Source organism: Rhinoderma darwinii, chromosome 5 (assembly GCF_050947455.1).
Source record: "Rhinoderma darwinii isolate aRhiDar2 chromosome 5, aRhiDar2.hap1, whole genome shotgun sequence".
Lineage (NCBI taxonomy): Eukaryota > Metazoa > Chordata > Amphibia > Anura > Rhinodermatidae > Rhinoderma > Rhinoderma darwinii.
In genome coordinates this window covers 201,592,836-201,617,756 of record NC_134691.1, presented here as the reverse complement: position 1 = coordinate 201,617,756, position 24,921 = coordinate 201,592,836, and the positions used below count along the sequence as shown (strand labels likewise).

Sequence of the window (24,921 nt, the reverse complement as noted above, 5' to 3'; positions counted from 1 at the left end):
ATAGGGTGAGTACGTCAGGTAAAGATGGCTTTCTCTGTTGAGCGTGGTAAATGGAGGCTCATCTTAAGTAGTTTTTCATGGATAGGCACAACACTATTGCAGGGCAAAATAATTAGGAAGGATTCTGCCAGTGTCATTATCCCTAGGGCATCAGGTGCCAGCCTCGCCGGGGACTAGATGCAGGTAGATAAAAGCAATGGAAATCAGGTTGGATCTACTGTAAGAAATTGACACCATCCAGGTGCAAAACCCCCATGAGGTAATTGGATGTGCAGTGCAGTGTCTCATGCTTACTTGAAAAAGGGGTTCACGCGTTGTATTATAGAGTTTTTTGTTATGTTTTATTGTTCGTATACAATAAATAACTTTTAACAAACATCCAATAAACTCATGGAGGTTTTGTGCCTGGATGGTGTCGCTTTCTTACAGTGGATCTAACCTGGTTTCCATTGCTTTCATCTACCTCTATCTATACTAGAAGGTAGAGGATAGAAAAAAAGGGACCAATGCAAGGCGCTGCTAATAACAAATTGGGTGTTTATTAAAGATGGGATAATGGTAGGCTACGCGTTTCGACGCAGGAATTGCGTCTTCATCACACCACTATTATGATAATACATCGGTGCTTGTCGATGTATTATCATAATAGTGGTGTTGTTATGACTACGAAGACGCCACTGACCTTTCCTTTTTTGCGCTGATTAGTATTCTGGTCTCCTATGAATCTATTCATGGTTATAATATCGTAATTTTTATTCAGAATCGTCAGATTTAATTATTAAATGTTATTTTCGTTTTTAATAGACCGAGCACTATTCCTTTCCTTTTGAGAATTATATAGTATTTTATCTTACCGCTTGTCCCAATTGCCGGCTTTTTATCGGACTATATAGTGGATTCCTTCTGCTGTCCTCCCCCCCCCTTTTTTTTTTTTTTTCTTCCAAGGAGCTAATATTGGATTTATTGTTATTAAATTTTCCCCTTTTTCATAATGAGTTCTACTTTAAAAAAAATAAATTCAATTTAAGTCGGCCGTAGGCGACATAGCGATGTTTTGTGTTATTAATACGGCTTGTATGTCAAATATTTTATATATCTTATCAATTGGGCTTATATTATTATGTTCTGTTATTTTTCCTATATGTCAAATTCATTTATCATATCGCTCTTTTATCTAATTGGCACACACTTTATTAATCAAACGTGGTTGTTCTTTTAGCGGGTTTTTGTCCGATTCCTCGTAGCAAACACCCTGTGTCCCCTCCCTGTTTCCCCCTGGTGATTGGTCGGTTTTTGATTACTGACATGTGTATATATATATGAGATGTTTTTTTGTGTATGTTCATGGCCTGATGAAGACGCAATTCCTGCGTCGAAACGCGTAGCCTACCATTATCCCATCTTTAATAAACACCCGATTTGTTATTAGCAGCGCCTTGCATTGGTCCCTTTTTTTCTATCCTCTACCTTGACTCTGACGGTGAATTCGCGTTCACCAGCCCTTGGACCTTGGCAGCAGCTACAGATCGCACTTGGCTGTACACACCCTGGGTGTGTCTCCTCACTTCGCATCTCCACAGCAGTGTGCTCCCTGGAGATCGTTCCACACCCTCCAACAGTGTTATGCCTGGTCAGCATAACCCAACTAGGTGAGTGCATATTACCCTAGCATTATTTGTTGTTTTTTGACCTCCGGATAATTGCACTATGTGGCGCCGTGTGTTTTTTCTTCTTTTCTAGTATCTATACTAGAAAGTTTGTTAGTCTCTATATATACTAGACTACATTTTACACATTTGGTGAAATTGGTACTAGTGCCGCACCATAATTTTTTCTTAAATTTTTGTTAGTTTTTATTATTTTAAAACGCTTTGTACAACAAGACCGCGTAAGTCAATGTCATTTATGTAAAGCTGACAACTTACACTAAATCATGTAAAGCTATTAGGTCAATATAATGTATTTCTTTATTCTTGCAAGTTTCAGAACATCTTTTTCCTAAATATGTAGATGTGTAGCATCGGAGGTAACGGCATTCATGTCATCCAGTACATGATCATTCTCAAAAGCATCAAATACATACAACTAACCATTTTCTGTATAAAAACAAAAAAAAACAACTTTATTATGAAACCAGTCAAAGACAGGTCTGAGGAGCAGATAAAATAGCTAGAAATATGAGGCTGGCAAGCTTCAATATGCGGGATCCAATAAGTTGTGTGTGATTCAATGTGTTTTTAATGCCTTAGAGATCATTTGGTACAAATTAATTTATAATTTTTCTAAAATATGTTGGCACACCTATTCTACCAGTGAAATCTCTTATTGTAAATGTATTTGATTAGTGCAGTACTAAATTCTAACACATGTTACAAAATATCCGTACATTGGGACATTGCCATAATTACAACAGAACTTACAGAGCACAACTTAAAGGGGTTTCCTGGGGGAAAAAAAACAGGGGGCCCCTCTTAGGATGGATGAATGTGTAAATAGTTTGGTCGATCGCCCCAGACCCCGCACTGATCAGCAGAATGAAGGGGCCGTAGCACTCTTTTTTAGGTAGATGTGGCAGGGCTGCAGTACCAGGCACAGCCACATGTACGGCAAACACCTGTTTCCCCGAATTAACAATTCAGGACCCGTGGAACTCCACATCACATCTTTTTCATTCTACTGATCGGTGGGGGTCCCCTACCGAACACTTATTGATGGTCCTCAATGTGTTTTCCCGGAAAACCCTGTTAACAAAGTTCATAATTTAAGGCTATTTGTAAAATGCATTTTTGATAGATTATATCATTCAATTAATAAATAGTAAATGCCTTCATCATTCCAATTTGATCAATACATTTGTCATTACAGAAAGGGTGTAATAAAGGTTTTATATTCTGTACAAAAATGGAAAGTATACAGGTAAAGCATTTTTGAACATAGTTTTGAGACCTATAATTGAATAATTTTGTTCACATATAATAATATAAAACTAAATTTAGTTTATTAATAACAATATAAATGTACTTAAGGAAATTGGTCAAAGCCCTCGCTAAGATTAATTAGCACTTCTGACTTGAAATGTTAAGGGTGTATTCCGACACAGCGTGACCCAGAGGCCAGATGTCATAATGTTGTGAATGTGATTTTATGAAATTTCATTCACACAGTGTAGTTGAAAACTGTGTGGTTTTCAGGACATGCTGTGTTTTTTCCAGAAACAAATATGGGTCATGGTTTTGCTGTGGTTTTTCCATTAAATATAACCGTACTGCAGTTACATTTGGTATTTACAGTGCATAAGAAAGTGCAAAAGAATTTTTACATTTTTTTTATTAAAGAAAAATTATTATTATAACAGATCTGTTGAAAGATCTTACTAATTCCAAACTGATAACTAAGCTGGAACCAGTCTCTATCAGGGCCATCGTGATCAGTTTAATGAAGAATGGAAAAACTGATGCAAACTCATTGTTGTCAGTTTGTTATCGGTTTTACAAATTGATTGGATCAGTTATTGGAAAAAAAAGTGTCTAACAAACTGCAAGTGTCGATTTAGTCTTATATACTGAATCCTAATAAAAATGAACACTCAAGGTTCAGAATTATTTTTTAGTGTCACCATCTAGGCAGGACAAGACCTGTTTGGGCACAAGACTGCTGCAATTTTACAAGGTCTACGGGTCTTAGGCCTCATGCACACGACCATAGCTGTGTTCGCGGTCCGTCATTACGGCACGGACAGCCCGAGGAGGGATCTGACACAACGCAGTGCCAAATCCATTGTCCAACTGATATCACAGGTGCTTGATGGACCCCTTTGACTTATAATGGGTACATTGGGTTCGTCCGTTGTTTTAACGGGAAGGATAGAACTGCATGCTGCACTATTCTTCCTGTCAAATCTGACAGAATTTGCATCGGAGGCTCAGAGGGACACCTCAAACACAAATGTGAAAAGAGCCTTATGTAGATGAGAGCAGCAGCATAAAGGATTTAGAATGTTTTCCTATTATACTTGATAAGGCTATAAGGATTTAGCTTGGAGGAGCAAGCCTGTGTCCCTGAACACAAATATTTCTAAAACTGTTGGCTTCATATTGTATCCATTAGGGCTGGACAATGATATATATGACTGCTATTCATGTAATTATTAGCCGTATACAGCAAGTACAGATCGCTCCCCAACAGGTGGCTGAGAATTAGGTGAAAAGGATGCTCTGAACAGAAGAAACAGGGCACCGTGGTCTCAATCAGTCTGTTAAAAGTACACCCAAAATCTTTTATGCTGCTGGTGCGTATGAAAAAGAAATGTCATTTAAATATCTTTTTAAAATATAAACCAGATGGCACAGGGTAAAATAAAGAATAGACCCATGACAAGGTTGATTTTTCTTTTCTTTCTTTTTTTATTTAACTATTTTTCATTGGATTATGGCGATTTAACAGAGGATAAAAGTCATGAAACATTTGAAGGCCCAATGCCTGATGCTGCACTACTGCTAGTTTCTTAAGGAATAATAATTCCTGTTTTGATTTCTGTCAGGAGCCGTATATTTGTATTAAGATGTAGATGTACAAATTGTTGTATTTAGTTTACTTTTGTGCTTTGAATTATTTTGATCCACACAAGGTCTCCATGACAAAACTGCACCTGACCGATATGAGAAACAAGCATGTATTCAACCGAATCGCTCAGTACTTTAGTCCATACACATTACAGGTGTGTCAATCCTTACCTTTTTAAAAAACAAATGTGGTTAAGGACTTCAATGTCTCATGAAACTTATTCAATACAATATCACGACATGCTAGCAAAACCCTTGACAGGCTGCAACCCACATCACAGCCACTGGGTGTCCACACACATCACAGACATTTCTAAAGCTTATCATCTTGCACCACATATCTCAGAATATGTTGCGATATGAGGAAAGGTTAGGGCGAACACACCTGTAGGTAAATGTCAGCTTAATCTACTGATTTTGTTGAGCTCAGCCAATGATCAATCCCCCCAATGTCTGCCAACTGGGTGAAAGAAGCATCAGGCATGTTGCATTTCAACATACTAATACCATGGAAGTAAACATGCACGCAAACCACGGTTTGTCATTTTGGGAGGAGACCAAGCATATATAATTTGATAAAGTGAATATAGACTTACGTCTTACAACTTAAGATATATGCTGGCACTTGTCAAGGTAATTTTGTTAAAAAATTATTATTATTATTCTAATATAAAAATAGCTTGCGTTTTAAGTTAGAGCTATTTTGGTTAGTCAGGGAAGAAGTATTCTGCTAACAGTCTGACAGTGGGGACTTGATTCCCTGCCACTGCCCTTTCTTAGGACTGCACTGGCTCCTCCCATAGAGGGCAATAGATATCACTAGGGGCATACCAAGAGTGTGCTGGGCCCCATGCCCCCTCTGCACAACGCCCCCCGGATCGATAATACATTTTTTTACCGCTCCTGTCTTCCCTTGTCTGCATCTCCTCAGGTTGCCACATCAGGCTCTGTCGCGGTGCATACAATTCTTGACGGGCAGTGTTAGGCTGGGTTCACACGACCTATTTTCAGGTGTAAACGAGGCGTATTATGCCTCGTTTTACGCCTGAAAATAGGGCTACAATACGTCGGCAAACATCTGCCCATTCATTTGAATGGGTTTGCCGACGTATTGTGCAGACGGCCTGTAATTTACGCGTCGTCGTTTGACAGCTGTCAAACGACGACGCGTAAATTGTCTGCCTCGGCAAAGAAGTGCAGGGCACTTCTTTGCAACGTAATTTGAGCTGTTCTTCATTGAACTCAATGAAGAGCAGCTCAAGATACACGAGCGTCACAGACGCCTCGTATATTACGAGGAGCTGCTTTTACAGCTGAAACGACGCAGCTGTTTTCTTCTGAAAACAGGCTGTCATTTCAGCCGTAAATGACAGCTAGCTTGTGAACATACCCTTAGGATATTATATGTGACACAGCCCACAACATCCTGACCCTGCCCAGTGTCAGCGCTGCGGCACAGACCTTGTGTACCTGATGTGGCAGCCTGAGCGAATCCAAGGTGGTTTTCTTTGCGGGCCCCCTTCCCCTCCGGTTCTGGTCAGACGCCCAATGTCTCGGCTCCTCAGGGAACTGAAACTTTGCATGGATGGATAAAAAGATCCGACTTTTTCATATAAGATTTGGAGTACTGTCTTCACTGTTATATTATACTTTGGGGAGTTCCTGTTCAGATTCTGGGAGACAAACATCCCTTAAAATTCAAGGAAGGTGCGTTTTTTTTATCCTTTGCTGGAGGGGGGTTCAATATTTTCTTTAAAAGCATGAATTGTGTCAAAAATGGTACAAAGGGCCACGTTCATCAGCATTTTGAAACTTATTTATAAAACTGCCAACAAAGCACCTTCAAAATTTGTCTTACATAAGGGCTCGTCCACACGCTTCAGAATTGCCGTGTTTTTTCCAGCCGGAATTTTGGCTGGAAAAAACGCAGCAGAATACAGTAGCAGCCCAGTGGATGAGATTTAACAAATCTCATCCACACGCTGCGTAAAATTTCAGAGCCGAAATTGACCTGCGGTGCGTAATTTTCGGACCACAGCATGTCAATTCCTGTTACAGAAAGTGGACTGAATTGCTGCGTTTTTCATAGGCGATGTCTCCATCTCCTAACATTGGGAAAAACACTGCAACTTACGCAGGAAATGGTGCGTTTTTGCTGCAGCGGAAAGCCTTTGACTTTCAACGAAATTGCTGCAGAAACGTTCTGCAGCAATTCTGTTGTGTGTGGACAAGCCCTAAGGTTTGTAGCTGGGGACATATCTATTTTTTCCATATAAAATGGAGCGCATGTATTCCAGGTTAGACCTAGACTAAGCTACTGTATTTATAATAGTTTTTATAATAGTGTATACAATTAAAGACATTTATTTGTTTTGAGACATATTCTGCAATATGTCTCAGACATCTCAGAAATCGGTGAATATTTTACTTATCCCCTAGTGCCCAGAGACTTTCCTTATACATATTAAACAGCCTTTTATTGGTAATCTGATTGGTATCTGATTTTATACATGTAAGGTTAAAATAGATTTCATTACAATTTTGTATCTCATTATATATAAATTAGTAATTAGACCTGAAAGCAGATGGAGAAAAATATGTTTAACGTTTTGATTATTTTCCAAATTCTATTTCTTGTTGTTGCGACCATTGGAACATTACACTTGAATATTGTACATTAATTTTTTTCCCTGAAAATCCAGGCGCCTGTCAAAGGATTTTAGTAGAAAGATTGATGTAGGTGAACATCACATGCCTCTTTATGCCACCAATTTTCCCATATCTGCACTGTTAATGGTAAAGCTAAATGTAATATCTATTTTGCAAGAGCAGATTTTTGTATTAAGTCGGGAATGTAATTTCCAGCTTACAAATTAAATCTGTCTTGCAGTCTGGTTTTGTATCATTGCATTAGAGAATACAGACAGACCTTGTTTCCATTCCAAATCTGCAAACATACTTGTAAAATACCCAACTTTGCTGTAAGTTCAAAAATTAAGTTGAGGATAGTCAGTAAGACCTCTATAGTACCCTTATAGTATAAAATAGTGCATAATAAAATGCTATAATGGAAATGCAAATGATTCAAAGGTAATCCAGCACTGTGGTGGTAGTAAAGTCCAAGTCTCTATTTAGAAAAGGGAGATAAAATCCAATAGACACACCACTTATGCGTTTCAGGCAGACATCCCTTTAGTCATAGCTGGATTACCTTTGTTTTTTTGAATTCCTGCTGGACCTTGTGGTGCCATGCCACATCTGTGCACAGGGTTAATACAGTGCAATCACGATAGGACAACCCTTCTAGACATCTGGTTTACGTTCTATCCTAATATTCCATTAGACTATAATATATTTGTAGCGGCAGGGGGTAGGGAGACGGACAAGTGAGCCCTAATCTACCCGCCACTCTGTCCCTGCCTACTTGCAACGACCCGCCCTAGGCGACGGGGTACAACTGGGCGGCGGTCCCTGCGCTCAGTAAGTGCACGACAAACACGACAAACATACAAGGAACACAAGCAAGGAAAAGGGGCCGTTGCCCACGGCAACACCGTGAGCAACCAGAGTGGTGAACGAGCCGAGTCAAGCCAGGAGTGTGCGAGGTACAAAACGAAAAGCAGAAGAGTAGTCGGTAAGCCAGGGTCGGTATGGAGCAGGATCAAAAATAGCAGGAGCTGTAGCTGGGCCAGGAACCACAAGGAAGGAAACCAAAGCAATAACAAGCACAGAGGGACAGGAAGTGCAGGCTTAAATAGACCGAGGGCGGGAGCTAGCTGAGTCTGGCCAGGTTACGATAGGCTCTCCCACTCCTAAGCCTGCCAGCCTGAATGGTGGAAGCAGGAGTCAGTCTCAGGGATGTATTCTCAGGTGCTGACTGATTAGTTCTGGGAGTTAACCCCGCAGTGCCTGGCAGATCCTTTACAATATTATTATGAAATATTCCAGAGCCACTTTTCTTATTGTTTGTAAAACCTATTGGACTGCACTATAAGGCCCCATGCACATGACCGTAGATTTCACCAGTAATTACGGACCGTAATAAAGGTTTCCTAGTTACGGATCCATTAATTTCTATTGCTGACGGACATATTCCCGTATATTTACGGGAAGGTGTCCGGGCCATAGAAAGTTTCCGTAAAAAATAGGACATGTCCTCTTTTTTTATTTTACGGACCGTGCTCCCATACTTTATAATGGGAGCAAGGCCTGCAAAAGCGGACGTCTGTCCGTGGCCAGCCGGAGCCATAATCACGGACCGGGATTACGGCTATGGCCATATGAAGGGGTCCTAAGAGTAGCAATACAGTTTTAGGGTATGTTCACACGTGGCTTGTATGCGGCGTAATTTCCAACCGGATTTTCTGTGCAGAAATTCTGTTGCATTAAAAGTAGCAGCAAAGTGGATTTTATCAAATCTCATCCACATATTGTTGCAGAATTCCCCTATTGAATTAAAGGGGAAGTCAAATTCTGCAACAAATGCCAATTGTTGCAGTATTTGCTTTGATTACGCTGAGACTTTACTCACCTTTCATAGTGCTCCGATAGCAACGCGCGGCTGCTCGTCTGGCTGTTCTATGTGCATCCAGCTTTCTGTAATGAGGTGTCATTACATGTGACCTCTCGAAGCAGCCACAGACTGCAGCGGTCACATGCGATAAAATGTTCTCCCAGGAGGCCCGCTGTACAGGAAGCAGCCGGGGAAACAGGGATGAGTTGCTATGGCAGCACTAGGAGAGGTGAGTATAGGCTTTTTAAACATTTTTCCGCAGCAGTCAATCTAGACAAATATCTGCACCAAATTAAAGCATTTGGTGCAACTATTTAGCCGGATTTCCCTGCAGGTCCTGGGTCGGATACACTGTGGACTTTTCCATAGCGCATCCGACTTGTGTGAACATACCATTAAAGGGAGTCTGCCATGAGATTTTAGGCTACTAAATGGCTGACACCACTAGTTAGCGCTAGGGTAAAGTAGCAGGAACATACTAGCGTTGAACATAAAAGGGCTTGCATCAGGGAAAAAAAATTACTTTTATTCTGCCGCACGCAGTATGCAAATTAGGTTTTCATGTCTGCCGAACCAGAAAGTGTCCGACATCCAGCGCTCCAACCACTCCCTTCCACCTGCAGTTGATTGATGACTCCACTTGTATGACGGTGAAGACAAGCACAGCTGCCAATCAACTGCAGAGGGAAGGGGAGTGGATTGAGCTCAGCAAAGCTAATTTGCATACGGTGCGTGGTGAGATAAAAGTTATTTTTTACCATGACGCAAGCCCTAAGATCTTCAACACTGGCCTGTACCTACTCCTTTACCCTATCGCTAGCTAGCAGTGTCAGCTGTTTGTTAGCCTAAAATCTCATGCCAGACCCCCTTTAAGCATTGATTATTCTGATTGAACCTTAACTGTGTTAACTATCTTCACCTAAAGTGATAACTTAAAGTCCCCTTTAAGAAAAAGAAAATTGAAGACTGGTCACATGTAAGCTTACCTGGCATTAATAAGGTATTGTGCTAAGCTGATGTTTGCCGGAGATCCTGTGATCGTGACTTGTCTTTCTCCGTTGCCTTCTGATGCGTTTGCAATCTTGATCTGTGCACCGGACATTTGCCTGATTTCATTGATTTTGCTGCCTTGTCGACCAATAATGCAGCCTATTAACTGAAAGCCAAGAATATAGGTGTTATAGCAAGCAGTGTAATGAGGGGCTATTCATGTGAAGTATTAAAGAACATTTTTCCAATTAAATAAATAAAAAATTGTCATGAGATAGTAGCCCTTCACACACAGGCATCTTTATGATATTAACATACAACAGAATTGTGGCAGAAATTTTTGCGACTGAAAAATCTATTTTATACCACTAAATGGGGTTGTTTCTGCAGCATGTGCATGGATTTCTGTAAGACCCATACAGATGAATAGGAGAGTCACAGAAATTCCTACAACAACTCTGCCGTATGTGAACATAGATTTAAGATGCCGAAAACTAGAATATCAAACGCAGAGGAGGTGCTATGAGTCGCTTCCTGAGTTCTCTTAAAAGGACATGCAGGTGGCGCTACTGGGGGAGATCCCGGTCAATCTACATAGTGTCTGAGTATTCATCCTGTAGGTTGTAAAGACTTTGTTTTACTACGTTTGGACAATAAGGGTCAGTTCACACAGAGTTTTTTTTACACGTTTTTTGACGTAGAAACCACGTCGGAAAACGCGCCAAAAAACGGCCGAAAATGCCTCCCATTGATTTCAATGGGAGGCGGGGTCTGTTTTTTCCCACGAGCGGAAAAAAACGGCTCACGGGAAAAAGAACCAACACGCCCTATCTTCAGGCGTTTACGTCTCTGACCTCCCATTGACATCAATGGGAGGCAGAGAAAGCGTATTTCACTGCGTTTTTTGCCCGCGGCGCTCAATGGCCACGGGTGAAAAACTCTGCGAAAATTGGTGTGCAGTCAGAGCAAAATCTGCCTCAAAATTCCAAACTGAATTTTGAGGCAGATTTTCTGCCTGCAAAAAAACTCTGTGTGAACCCAGCCTAAGAAACCTTTTAAACAAAAATAATACATTTTTGCATAAGCGCATTTCAAGAGCAACAACTTTATTATTTTTCTGTTGATATCACCATATCAGTGCTTGTTTTTTGCGGGACAAGGTGTAGTTTTCATCGCTACTATTTTGGGGTGGATGAGACTTATTGATTAACTTTTATTATATTTTTGAGGGGGGAATGGAGAAAAAAAAATGATTTCACCGTTTTTTGTGGTTTTTTTTATGGCATTCACTATGCAGTTGAATTAATGTGTTAACTTTGTTCTTCTTGGCGTTACGATCGCGGCAATACCATATATGTGTATTTTTGCAGTTTTTTTACACTATTATTAAATAAAACCCCTTTTTATGGAAAAAATGGTTTTATTTTATTTTTATTGTTCACGTTTTTTGTTTTTTTTCAAAAACTCTATTTAACTGTTCCTAATTATTTTTCTTAGTCCCACTAGGGGACTTCATCATGCTATCTTCTGATCGCAGATATAATGCTTTGGTATATGTAGTATACCAAAACGTTATTGCCTGTCAGTGTAAAACTGACAGGCAATCTATTAGGCCATGCCTCTGGCACGGCCTAATAGGCATATAACCAGGGCAGGCCTGGAGGCCATTGTTAGGCTCCCGGCTTCCATGGTAACCCCTTAGACGGCCGGCGATCGCATTCGTGGGCCGCCAATGGGTGACAGAGGGAGCTCCCTCCCGCTGTCAAAAGATTTAAATGCTGTGGTCGTTATTGACTGCAGCATTTAAGGGCACGGCCAGATGTGGCGGACATTTTCTCCATTGGTTTCCACACCTTTTTAGTTAGGTTCGTGCACACGTAGCGGAAAACTCAGTTGCGGACCATAGGCTGCGGTGCGGAATTTGGTGTCCGCAGCATACACTGGCTGTTGCTGACTTGTTGCGGAATTTCTCCATTGACTTCAATGGAGATTCAAAATTCCGCAATGAAATCCGCAGATGTTATGTGTGTTGTGTTGCGGATTGGTTTTACGAACAGGATATTTCTTCATTCTGGCTGGACCTATATGTTTCGAGGTCTATAGCCAGACTGAGATGAAATATTTTAAAAGACAGCAGGATGTACTCTTCACCTGAATACGCAACGGCTGAATCAGCAATTTACTGCACATTTTAGGCAAAACCGCAACGGAATCTGCAACGCAGATTATGTGCGGCATTGATGCGGACAGTGTCTACAGAAAAACGGCACGTCTGGCCATACCCTAATAGGTTAAACGGCTGAGATTGAAGCCGTTGACTGTCAGTCACAGTCGTGCTCGCGCGGTGATCGTGTGGGCATAGCTAGCTTCTGTGCCCATGCGATCACCATCATGTACATGCACGTAGGAATGAGCGTACAGGCTGCATTCCCCCACATACAGTTATAGTTGTTAATAAAGAATAGAGCCTCCCAGTCCCCTCCACAGTGACTGAAGGGCTGCCGTATATCTCCTCTGTACTCTACATTATGCTCTATTAGCCAAACGATAAATTTCTTGGGGCTTGAAGGAATATTGATTTATTGGCAAATATTCATCATATGAATATATTTTGTCTTATTTATTAAACATGTGTAACAGAAGAAAATGGCCTCATTAGCTCATAGCAAACAATCATTTTCATTTTTACAGCAGTTTACAAATGAATGCTGCTCTGTGATTGGTTGCTATGGGCAGCAAGGACAGTTAAACAGTTTCGATAAATGAGGCTTATTGTTTTATATGTACCTCTCTTTTTAGAACTTGAGATTTTGTATTCCATTTTTATATTGCATGACGTACTTAAATATCATATACATTTTTTCCTTTCTTTCTTGCCATCTATTCTTTCTAAGCAGTTTTTTTGTCTTATGGAGATGCAGCAGCACAGACTGCTTTTTGTGTGTGATGCATGCTGTATATAAACTGAAGAAGTGGAGCGCATACTCTTATTCACGGTAAGGGTATGTTCACACGGGCTAATTTAAACATTTTTTTGGGCTGTAAACGTCCCGAAAAACGGCTGAAAAATCATAAGCAGAACGCCTACAAACATCTAACCATTGATTTTAATGGGAAATACGGTGTTCTGTTCCGATGGGGCGTTTTTTTACGCCTCATTTTCAAATTGTTTTTTTATTGACTCAATAGAAAAACAGCTCCAAAAACGGCCGTGAAAACGCGAGTTTGATTAAAAAACTGCTGAAAATCAGGAGCTGTTTTCCCTTGAAACAGTGTCATGGCAAATAATTTTTTTTATATGTTAAAGATGTTAGTGCTTTAATAAAAACGTTTTTATTCATTTGTGTGTTTGTGTTTTACTTTTTCTTATTTTTACACTTTTTCTTCCCTATGGGGGCTGCCATTTTTTGTTCCATTTCTGTGTGTGTCGATTAACGACACACACAGACATGGAGTACGGCAGCCACAGTCCCATAGGGACTGCGAACGGCTCCCGTCCCATTGACTGCCGTGTACGGCGTCTGTGTGGGAACTGCGCATGCGCCGCTCCCACACAGTCCTATTCGAAATTGGCGCCGTCCGGCGCCATTTTCCTGTGGACCGGAAGTCGCGGCCGGACAGTAATATTACTACTTCCGGTCGCGGCTTCCGGACTTGTGCACATGGAACAGCGGCAGCAAAGGGAGCGGACGGGCCGGAGGGAGCCGCGGCGGCAGGAGCAGGTAAGAGATTTCAATGTATGTTAGTGTTTGTGTGTGTTTACTACTGTATGTAAACCTACTACACTGTGGGTTACCTCAAAAAATGGCGACACACAGTGTAGGAGGTTAAACCTTTCAAACCCCTCGTTTATCCCGGCACTAGCCAGGATAAAGGAGGGGGGGATGCTGAGAGCTCACTAGAGCGAGGGCTTTTAACCCAATGTTGCAATGCTGCAATTTTGGGAACTAGCTCCATCTAGTGACCAAAAATGGGTAGTATTATAAATTAGAATTAATTTATAATATTTCCTGACTATTTCCTGACTCGTGAAAAAAATAAAAAAAATTTGAACCATGTTTAATCACCCACACACTAAATGTTTAATTTTTTAAAAAAAAACATGTTTTTCTGGCAACACATTCCCTTTAAGCGTGTGAACATACCCTAGCACAAGCCACACAGCAAGGCTCCCATAGGATGTATTAGGGTATGTTCCCACCACATTCTTTCATCACGTTGAAACATTCATTTTTTGTTTTTATCATTTAAAAAAATAAAGGATGTGATACAGAGTGGTGTAACAGGATGCCTATCCCGTAGCGTCCTGTTGCCATAGACTTGCATTGTACAATAAAAAGCATCCGTCGGGATCCTTTTGTTCAACAGGACAGAAAAGTGAGACTTTATTTGTCTTTGCTGCTGAAAATACGGATCCTGACCAAAACGTTTCAAAATAAGACAGACTGAGGCCCCATGGACACGAACGTATTTTTTTCCTCCCGTAAATACTGGCGTAAATACGGGTCCTTTGTCACACGTATTGGATCCGTATTCCACCAGTATTTACGGACCCGTGCCCGTAAATACAGATCCGTTGTCACCAGTATTCCACCCGTATTTACAGACCCGTTTTCTCTTCACTAATCAGCAGCCCCTTCTCTCTATCAGTGCTGGATAGAGAGAAGGGGCAGCCCTTTCGGGTAGCGTTTCCACAGCGATTGAAAGTAAAAGACATTTATACGTACCCCGGCCGTTGTCTTGGTGACGCGTCCCTCTTTTGACATCCAGTCCGACCTCCCTGGATGACACGGTAGTCCATGTGACCGCTGCAGCCTGTGATTAGCCTGTAATTGACTGCAGCGGTCACATGGGATGAAACGTTATCCCAGGAGGCCAGACTGGAGAAAGAAGCAGGGAGTTCTATGTAAGTTAACTCTTAATACTATTAACTCCAGCGGTAGTCACTGTCCCGGGTGCTGAAAGAGTTACTGCCGAACAGTTAACTCTTTCAACACCCTGGACAGTGACTATACCCTGACGTCGCCTAGCAACGCTCCCATAATTGCTGGTGCCCACACATAGCCACCCGTAATTACGGGAGCCCCATAGACTTCTATGGGCCTGCCCGTGCCGTAATTACGGCCTGAAATAGGACATGTTCCATATTTTTCAACGACCCGGGCACCTTCCCGTAAGCAAACGGGAAGGTACCCGTGGCCAATAAATACGGGCGTTTTTACGTTCATGTGCATTATGCCTGACACTTTTAACCTTGACGAAAATCACAATAAAAGCCTATAAATCCGTTAATAAATCAGTTTGAAAAGAAAATGAAATAAAAATCATACGGGCGTTTGAAAAGTATAGCCAAAAAAAAAAAAATCAAACGGTTGTTTGAAAAGGATAGCCACATGTGGTGTGAACCAAGCCTTAACATGTGTGTGCTCTTTTCATTTCCTCAGTTTACAGATGTAGCCCAGTTTATCTTGATTTTGATAACTTGCTGCAGCGTGATATCACACAACAAAAGCCATTGAGAAGCCATTGAAAAAGTCAAATTAAAGTTTCTTGCCACTGTGTATTTAATGCGTTGAGTCAAGATAAATATGACTACATCTGTACGTACAGTGTGCAGCATGGACAACTGGAGGACCGTGATTCTGTAATTAAACCTACTTACAAAATATATATTATCACAGGACTGGGCAAAATAAGTCCTACAAGATGTTACTTAACAAAATGATAGTTACACTTTTAACAATACACTAAATTATCTCAGTAGTTAGCAAATAACACGTATTCCATGTTAGTCTAATTCTTCTTGTCAATGAAATATATTTTCAGCTGACTCATTTTCAAGTGCTTTTCCTTAAACAAGTTCTCCAACAATTATTTTTTTGCCTATATAGTGCAGCCTAGGCTGTTATTAAAGAATAATGTAGAGGCTCTTGTGTATGCCTTGTGTATACGTGTTCTAGTTGATGTGCCATTTATGAGTTGTCTGCAATCTTAATTCCTTCTTTCCCTTTGATATGGTTCCCGTAATGCAGACTTCATTTCCCATGATGCTTCTGGCTTTGCAGAGGGGCTGGAATCTCATCACACTGCACTTGGTCTGATCTGACTCCTTTCTAAGTGCTGCAAGTGAAAGTGACCACTCTCCCCTAACTGCAGTCTCAATGTATCCTATGTGATGCAGCGTCAGCCTTTCTCCTGCTTGTAATAGATGAGTGACATCCTGTAGAACTGCTTTCCCCTAGCTCACACGGCAGAGTCTCATTGTATCCTATGTGATGCAGCTTCATCCTGTCTCCTCTGCCTCCTGCTTCTCCATGTTAGCACTTACAAGCAGGAGGCAGGGGAGAATAGTGTGAAGCGGCCTCTTACAGAAATACACTGGACTCTCTGAACACAGCACTCACAGATAGTATAGATAGGAAGTGTGAGTCAGGAGGGCTTTATAACTCTGCAGCTGATCATTGTATTGTCTCACCTATTATATCACTGCACTCCTAGTACCTTAGATAGGGTGGAAATAATCTCTTCAGCAGCACTCTATGCATGGGATGAGGGACACATACAGAGTAAGGCTTCATTCACATTTGTACTAGGGCTCCATTATGACGTTCAGTCTGAGCTTTCCGTCGGAACAGAGCCCTAACAGACAAAAAATGGAAACCATAGGTTTCCATTTCTATCACCATTGATTTCAATGGTGACGGATCCGGTGCCAATGGTTTCCATTTGTCTCAGTTGTGCAAGGGTTCCGTCGTTTTGACGGAATCAATACCGTAGTCGACTGAAATCAAACCTATGGTTTCCATTTGTGTCTGTCAAGGCTCCGTTCTGACGGAAAGCTAGAACGGAGCCCTAGCGCAAATGTGAACAAAGCCTAACAAGAAGGTTGGAGCTCGGTGGAGATGGAAGGTGTTTGAGAGTTTCTAGACGGAGATTTGATAGGTGATGATGTAATCCTGTAGTTCACAGGAAGTCAGACACACAGGAAAGACTGACCTCCAGTCTACACATGAGAGCATGGTCTATTCCGGTGGTCAGACTGAGATCACATGACACAGCTGCCTATAATGAAAGGGCTCAGAATGTATAGATGTAACTGAGCTTGGAAGAAACAAATGACACTGCTAGAATTTGCTGGCAAGTTAGCATGATATGTGCAGAAAACAAATTTGCCGGAGTGCTTCTTTAACTGATCCCAATGAGAGCTACATTATGTCATTTAGTCTTATGTCAACTTTAAATAATGATGCTCTCTATTGTCTGAACATAAGTCTTTCAGGACAATGCATAATTAGTAGGTGATTAATAATAGGGCTAAGAAGTATTAATATCCTGTATTCATTATTCACATTGCTGCTAGTAGAACCAGCAATTATGCAGAAAACCCTGAACACCATGTGTCAATGAAGACAATAAGTGCTACAATTAAAATCAGAGGTAGATTGTATTTTAAATAATTATTTCAAACAATCCAGTATACTGTGATCTCACTCGGCAATGTTTCATATACTACAGGGCAGGGAAATCATCAACTGCCGAAATAATTAAATGTGTTTTTTCTTGTATTTTTTGGGAGAGCTAAATTACTTAATTTTTTTGTTCTTAAAGTTGCAAATTGCTAACCTAATTTTGTGCACTAAGGGCCAAGATATCTATTCTTAACCCCTTAAAGACCAGGCCAATTTATGGTTTTCATTTTCGTTTTTTCCTCCCCGCTTTCCAAAAGCCATAACTTTTCTATGTCTTCTTCGACACAGCTGTATGAGGGCTTGTTTTGTGCGGGACAATTTATAGTTTTTCATGGCACCATTTATTGTACCGCATAATGTACTGGGAATCTGAAAAAAAATTATTTGTGGGGTAAAAGGGCTTACAGTGATTACACCATGTTTTATTCACCTTATTATGCAGGTTGATACAATTATGGTGATACCAAATTTATATGTTTTGTTTTATGTAATTCCACTTTTAAAAAAATAAAACTATTTGCTGAAAAAAATAAATGTTTTGTGTCGCCATATTCTGAGAGCCATAACTTTCTGTTTATTTTTCCATCAATTTAGAGGTGTGAGGGCTTAAATTTTGCGGGGACATGCAACTTTTTGATCATTTTTTATTCCTTTTTTTTGGAGAGCGATCAAAAAAAAAAAAAAGAGACCGAAAAATAGCAATTTGCATGTTTTTTATATTTTTTTTACGTCGTTCACCAAGCGGGTTAAATAACTCTATATTGTGATAGTTCGGACTTTTATGGATACAGCGATACCGGTTATGTTCATTTATTTATTTTTTAACATTTAGCTTTAGGGAAAAAATGGAAAAAGGGGTTTTTTTTGAACGTTTAATATTTTTTTACACTAATATATTGCAGTATATCGTGATTTTGACAGTCTCCTTTGAAGGCTTCAAAAAAGTACAAAGGTGGCAGACCTGGGGGCCTTTATTAATCCCCCAGGCTGCTATAATAACAAATGTAAATGTCCGATCATGCCGGGGGGGGGGCACAATGGCGTGTTTGAGGGGGCACCCCCCTGATTCTAATAATTTAAATGCTGCGGTCGCAATTGACCGCGGCATTTAAAGAGGCTCTGTCACCAGATTTTGCAGCCCCTATCTGCTATTGCAGCAGATCGGCACTGCAATGTAGATTACAGCAACGTTTTTATTTTTAAAAAACGAGCATTTTTGGCCAAGTTATGACCATTTTTGTATTTATGCAAATGAGGTTTGCAAAAGTACAACTGGGCGTGTTGAAAAGTAAAAGTACAACTGGGCGTGTATTATGTGCGTACATCGGGGCGTTTTTACTACTTTTACTAGCTGGGCGTTCTGACGAGAAGTATCATCCACTTCTCTTCAGAACGCCCAGCTTCTGGCAGTGCAGACACAGCCGTGTTCTCGAGAGATCACGCTGTGTCGTCACTCACAGGTCCTGCATCGTGTCAGACGAGCGAGGACACATTGGCACCAGAGGCTACAGTTGATTCTGCAGCAGCATCAGCGTTTGCAGGTAAGTAGCTACATCGACTTACCTGCAAATGCCGATGCTGCTACAGAATCAAATGTAGCCTCTGGTGCCGATGTGTCCTCGCTGTGAGTGACGACACAGCGTGATCTCTCGAGAACACGGCTGTGTCTGCACTGCCAGAAGTTGGGCGTTCTGAAGAGAAGTGGATGATACTTCTCGTCAGAACGCCCAGCTAGTAAAAGTAGTAAAAACGCCCCGATGTACGCACATAATACACGCCCAGTTGTACTTTTACTTTTAAACACGCCCAGTTGTACTTTTGCAAGCCTCATTTGCATAAATACAAAAATGGTCATAACTTGGCCAAAAATGCTCGTTTTTTAAAAATAAAAACGTTACTGTAATCTACATTGCAGCGCCTATCTGCTGCAATAGCAGATAGGGGTTGCTAAATCTGGTGACAGAGCCTCTTTAAGGTGTTAATCGGGCAGAATCAAAGTGATCTTTGATTCCGCCCATTGCAGTGAGGTTTCGGCTGTTTAACACATCCGTCACCTGATGTGTATGGAGCGGGCTCAGCCCGTGAGCCCACTCTTTACTTCCCCTTAACGGTTGCCGCGTACCAGTACGGGACATGTCGTTATTTCTGATATGTCATAGTGACATGTCAGAAGTTTTGATTGGTGGGGGTCCAAGTACTGAGACCCCCACCAATTGCTAAAACGAAGCAGCTGAAGAGCTTGAATGTATCGGAGTACAGACTCAATAGAAAGTCTATGGGCCCGTACTCCGATATGTCAGAAGTTTGTTACACGTTTAGCTACACTTTAAGATTTTACAGAACGGGCAGTTGCAATAACATCCGAGCTCTGTAGCTATAGCCGATAGCTGCAGAGCACTTAGGAAGGGTCTGTTTCTAACAACTGCTGCTGCCTCCAAACTTTTCAGCAACAGTAGGGTAGACCTAACCTTTTATTGAAATAACACCCCTGGAAAACAAGCAGGGCCCCCGGGTGCTAAAAGCAGGGTAAAGTTACATTGAGTGACCCATGTTAGTCGATGTTACAAAACAAAGTTTAGAGTTAGAGTTAGATAAGAGCTTCAAGAGAATTTTCACCGAAAGCCCAAAAAATTGCTATATATTAGTAAATAGTAGTACACATTGTCAACTACTTCGATTTCTAGTATTGCGTATAGAATATCACTCGAATAACACAGAACATCTAGTGCTTACGATATGTTCTATGTTGCAATTTGATCACCTTTTTTCCTAACTGCCAGTGCAATCACATTTCTACACTTGGTCCACCATATGTCTGATGTCACAGATGTCTTGTAATGAGCATTACTAATAAAGAGGACCTCAACTCAAAACCTAGAATTGCCCATATATTAGTAAATCAGAGTAATAGCCAAAGTTTGGTAATAAGGTTTATTTTACTTTCAGGAGGTGAAACAATATTGGTTGTCTCCTTTAAATGAGCTTCCCAGAAACAAATGTTAAAACGGTCATTGTGTCATCGTGTTCTATTCATAACAAAGTGACAGATTTACCATCACTATCTGAGAAACGGATTCAAAAGTGATAAACAATATGGCTAAACTTTCCGTTGTCACTTTTACAAAAATAGCTACAAAAACGAAAAAAATTGACTATTGTTTGGTGACCGGGTCATCAAATTGTTACAGCGATTAGATATTCTCTGTTATTTTAGTCATATTTTATATTCCATAAGAATTTCTTCATGATTGATAGGTTGATACTGCTAGAAATCAAATTACTCTAGGTGGCAAAATCTACTAATCTACTGGTCATGTGATCCAAGTAATTGCGGTAAATCTATCAAAACTATTGCAAAGGAAAATGGAGCAGTTGCCCATAGCAACCAATCAGGCTGCTACTTTCCTTTTCTAAAGTGCCTTAAATGAGAGGGCCCAAAATAGGAGCGGAATCTTATTGGTTGCTATGGACAGCTGCTCCACTTTTCCCTTCTTGTCTTCAATCATTGTGCATTGTTACGGACAGAGCATAATATTAATAGAATTTGGCACTAAGATCAGCACGGTACATTTAGCGCCCGCTACTGCGTGGCATCACTGATGCATAGCGCCACATGTCAATATAATATTATTGGTACTAAGGATGTCCTTGTATCACTGGTTAAGAATTGTAGTCGGCACACCTTGCTTGTGTTTCAGAAATTATATTTATTGGATTCTCAGGATGGATGCCAGAGGCTACATGTGCGACGTCGACGTTTCGGTCGTTAGACCTTCGTCGGGCACTGAGCCGTACTGGGGACTCGATTGATGCGTATCTATATTGCGTTGTAGCGCTGCTATGATTAGTGTTTGGCGGCTTACCGCTCTTCATGTGCGCTCATTGTATCACTGACACTTTGGAACAAACAAACATAAAGATGCAACAGTACTCTGCGGGCACTATGATATATGCAAACAATGGGCAACAAAACTGTCCTAGACCTAAAAAATGTAGTAACCTGCTTTATTCTCACTAAATAAAAACAGCCTTGGTCAGATGGGAGGAGGGCACAACCAACATGGAAGCAGTCACCACCCCCAAAAATAGAATCCAAAGAACAAAGTACGTTTGCATGATACTTTGCATCCGCGGACCACACCAATAGCAGTTGACACTAGTTATTTTTCTCGACTCCCCCATAAGCATGTTCTCTCGGCTTGGTTCATATGGGAACCTTTAATATTTTCCTTGCAAGATTTTATTATTAAGCTCTTTGATACAGTGTTTTGATAAGTATTTTCAGATTCTACAGTTTAATGACACTTACATCATTTGGAATAGTAAGTTCATGAGAACTGGTTGGGGACGTAGCATCCAGTCCTGTACAAATGAGAAAAACAGGTAAAAAAATGTCACGGACAGTATTAAACCTAAAAAAAAGCTGCACCATATCATTAATGTAACGGAAAATGAAACAGTCAAACTGCAGCAAAGAAAAGTACAGAACTTACAGCAACATGGAAAAGAATGTCAAGGGGGAACCATAAAATAGTTTGCTTAGCTTTGAATTAATGTTGAGTGTTAGTAACTCTTAGCCCAATACTATATGTTATATGATGAATACTCCGGATATTAGATAGCAGAACATGGAACTAAATTGAATGGCATACGTATACATTTAAGTGTAACTAGTTGCTGCCCTTTCTATCTGCCTGTTATTCATGAGCCTCAGAAATAAAAGAAGAAAGAAATATGACTCAGTATAACTAAATAAAAATAGTGGGGTCCAGGCAGGATAACAAGGAAAACAAGTGGTATTTAAATAAATAGGGTTAGTGGTTTTTGAGAAACCTTAGGAAGGAAGGCTAATTGGAAGAAAGGAAAATAGAATATACTGTAAGTTGCATACATTTGTTTTAAATGGGAGTGAAGACAAGGAAAAGGATGAGTCAAGGTGTTTAGGAATAGCTTAGATTGACAAGATGCATTCTATCATTTTATTAGGGACGTGGTTAAGGAACAGAGCAATAGCTACAAGGAAAAGGAACGGAGAACAAAAAGCAAAGAATACATAGATTGCATACAATTATTTTATCATGTACATTTCTTCACTATCATGAGAAGTACAAGTTCCATGATTTATAGAACATGGCCGGTTTAGGGTCAGAGTTGGAAATTTTGTCCCTCTGTTTAGTTTTGTCATCCCATAAATTTAATATAGCAGATATGTCATAAATATCACTTAACATAATTTATCCGTTGTTAAATTTATTGATTGTACATGATAAAAGTAAATTTAGGAACATTAAACCTCAAGCATGTGTCCAGTGTAAGACCTCTAAAGAGTACCGTACAACCCCCAAAAAATGTTTTAATAAGAGTGATGCACTGTAAGGAGCCCTCTTATTTCTCAATCTTGCTCAAGTAAAATTTCATGCTATGATATCTATATTGCCAATTGTACCATTGATTTCATTATTCACAAAGAAGTTTCCCAGTTTTTCTAGTAATCGTTTCACCTCCTGTAAAAACAGTGGAGTTGTGGTCTATCTGACTGTAAAGATCAGCTCTTATGAACCATTCTTCTGTAAATACATACACATTGATGTACACTGACACGTGCTTGAGTACATTAGCTTATGTCATGGATATCACAATTAAATATACTTAGTTTATGCTAATGATATAAAATAGGGAAGCGAGGAGGATTAGACTGACAAAGGTAAATGAAGCGCAAAAACACAACAAGGTGCATTATGAGAAGAAAGTAAATAGGATCATTTGGTCATTGACTGCATTTAGTAAACAAAATGATGTAATGACCATGGAAAAACAAAGGTGTTAAGAAGTAGGACATTCTCAGGGGGTAATGGGTACGTACCAGGGAAACCAGGGTTGGTCTGCCCAAGGGAAGTAAAAGGGGAATGCTGCATAGCCAACTGGTGAAGCTTGGTCAACTGCAGGGCAGGATGGGAAATTAGAACTAACCAATCAAATGTAATTATATCAGAATACAGAAAACCATCTATTGTTTAAAGAAAACAACATATTTATTAAAAAAACAAAAACAAAATAAAAACCAAACAAACAGAAAGAGAGGTTCAATCATTTGTTTCTAAACTACAATAAAGGTAATACAACAATTAGAAATTACATATACGGTATTTGTTATGTTAACAAACAGAATTATACTAATAGGTGAATGTTAAATCCATGCAAAAAAAAAAAAAAAGACAAATATAGATACTTTGTATCTGGGCCACCATACTTTCTACCAAAGTTAGATGATTCATTTTGATTATTATGTGATACCTCAGGTTAAAAAAAGAAAACAAAAAAGTCAACATAAAGTATTTCCTACAGAAAGTATAAGCTACCCAGTACAAAACAATAGTTAAGTCTGATATTATTGACATGCGCTGGACTCACGTCTGGATGTGGAATAGCATACTGCCCCTGAATTGTAAATGCCTAGAAAAGGATAAGTAAATAAAAAGTTACACTTAAAGACTTTTCTCACAACTGTAGATGTAGTGCTACAAACTGATTTAATAAAGGATACTGAAAAATAGTGGTAAAATGTATAACTGAGGAGAAATCGAATGACAGTGATTATATCCATGTGGAGACGCAGGGAATAGCGGTTATTAATCGGAACTTTTACATTTTCATATAGGCTCTCTACAACCTCCGATTTGTATGGAGCAGTAATAAGACACCTACAGACTGTTCAGGGATCTACGGTACCTTTGTATGTCTCTGATTTCATACAGCGGTATACAGAAGTTTTTTTGAATGTGGATCTGACAGAGGGAGAAAACTTTTCAATGTTCTATTAGGGTATGTTCACACGAGGTCATTACGTCCGTAATTGACGGACGTATTTCGGCCGCAAGTACCGGACCGAACACAGTGCAGGGAGCCGGGCTCCTAGCATCATATTTATGTACGACGCTAGGAGTCCCTGCCTCGCTGCCGGACAACTGTACCGTACTGAAAACATGATTACAGTACGGGACAGTTATCCGGCAGCGAGGCAGGGACTCCTAGCGTCGTACATAAGTATGATGCTAGGAGCCCTGCTCCCTGCACTGTGTTCGGTCCGGTACTTGCGGCCGAAATACGTCCGTCAATTACGGACGTAATGACCTCGTGGGAACATACCCTTAGAAGTATTCCCCCTTAGAAAAGCTGCTTCCAAGGAAAAATAACCCTGTAATATGGCGTCTGCCAGAGCACCACCCTATGGCACATGTTGTGCCTACAGATCCATAATACAGAATTGCCACAGATTTAGTGTCTGCACAGCCTTGTGCACAAGGATCTCCTGTGTGCGTGAGGCCTTACTCTCTCGGATATGGCATCTCCGTATTCTACCTGCACTGTATGTAACCACCATCTGGAT

General features: G+C 40.4%; 1 protein-coding gene across 9 annotated transcripts in view; it reads right to left on the bottom strand.

The window, feature by feature from the left end:
• Positions 1-24,921, bottom strand: part of LOC142651776 (poly(rC)-binding protein 3-like) — a 709,653-nt gene that overhangs the window by 20,219 nt on the left and 664,513 nt on the right. For all 9 annotated transcript variants that reach the window (XM_075826860.1, XM_075826859.1, XM_075826852.1 and 6 more), the window contains 4 exons: positions 23,946-23,987; positions 23,398-23,473; positions 21,844-21,896; positions 10,062-10,231 (listed from right to left, as the gene is read on the bottom strand). In XM_075826860.1, the coding sequence (XP_075682975.1) occupies positions 10,062-10,231; positions 21,844-21,896; positions 23,398-23,473; positions 23,946-23,987 (341 nt within the window). The remainder of the gene's footprint in view (positions 1-10,061; positions 10,232-21,843; positions 21,897-23,397; positions 23,474-23,945; positions 23,988-24,921) is intronic.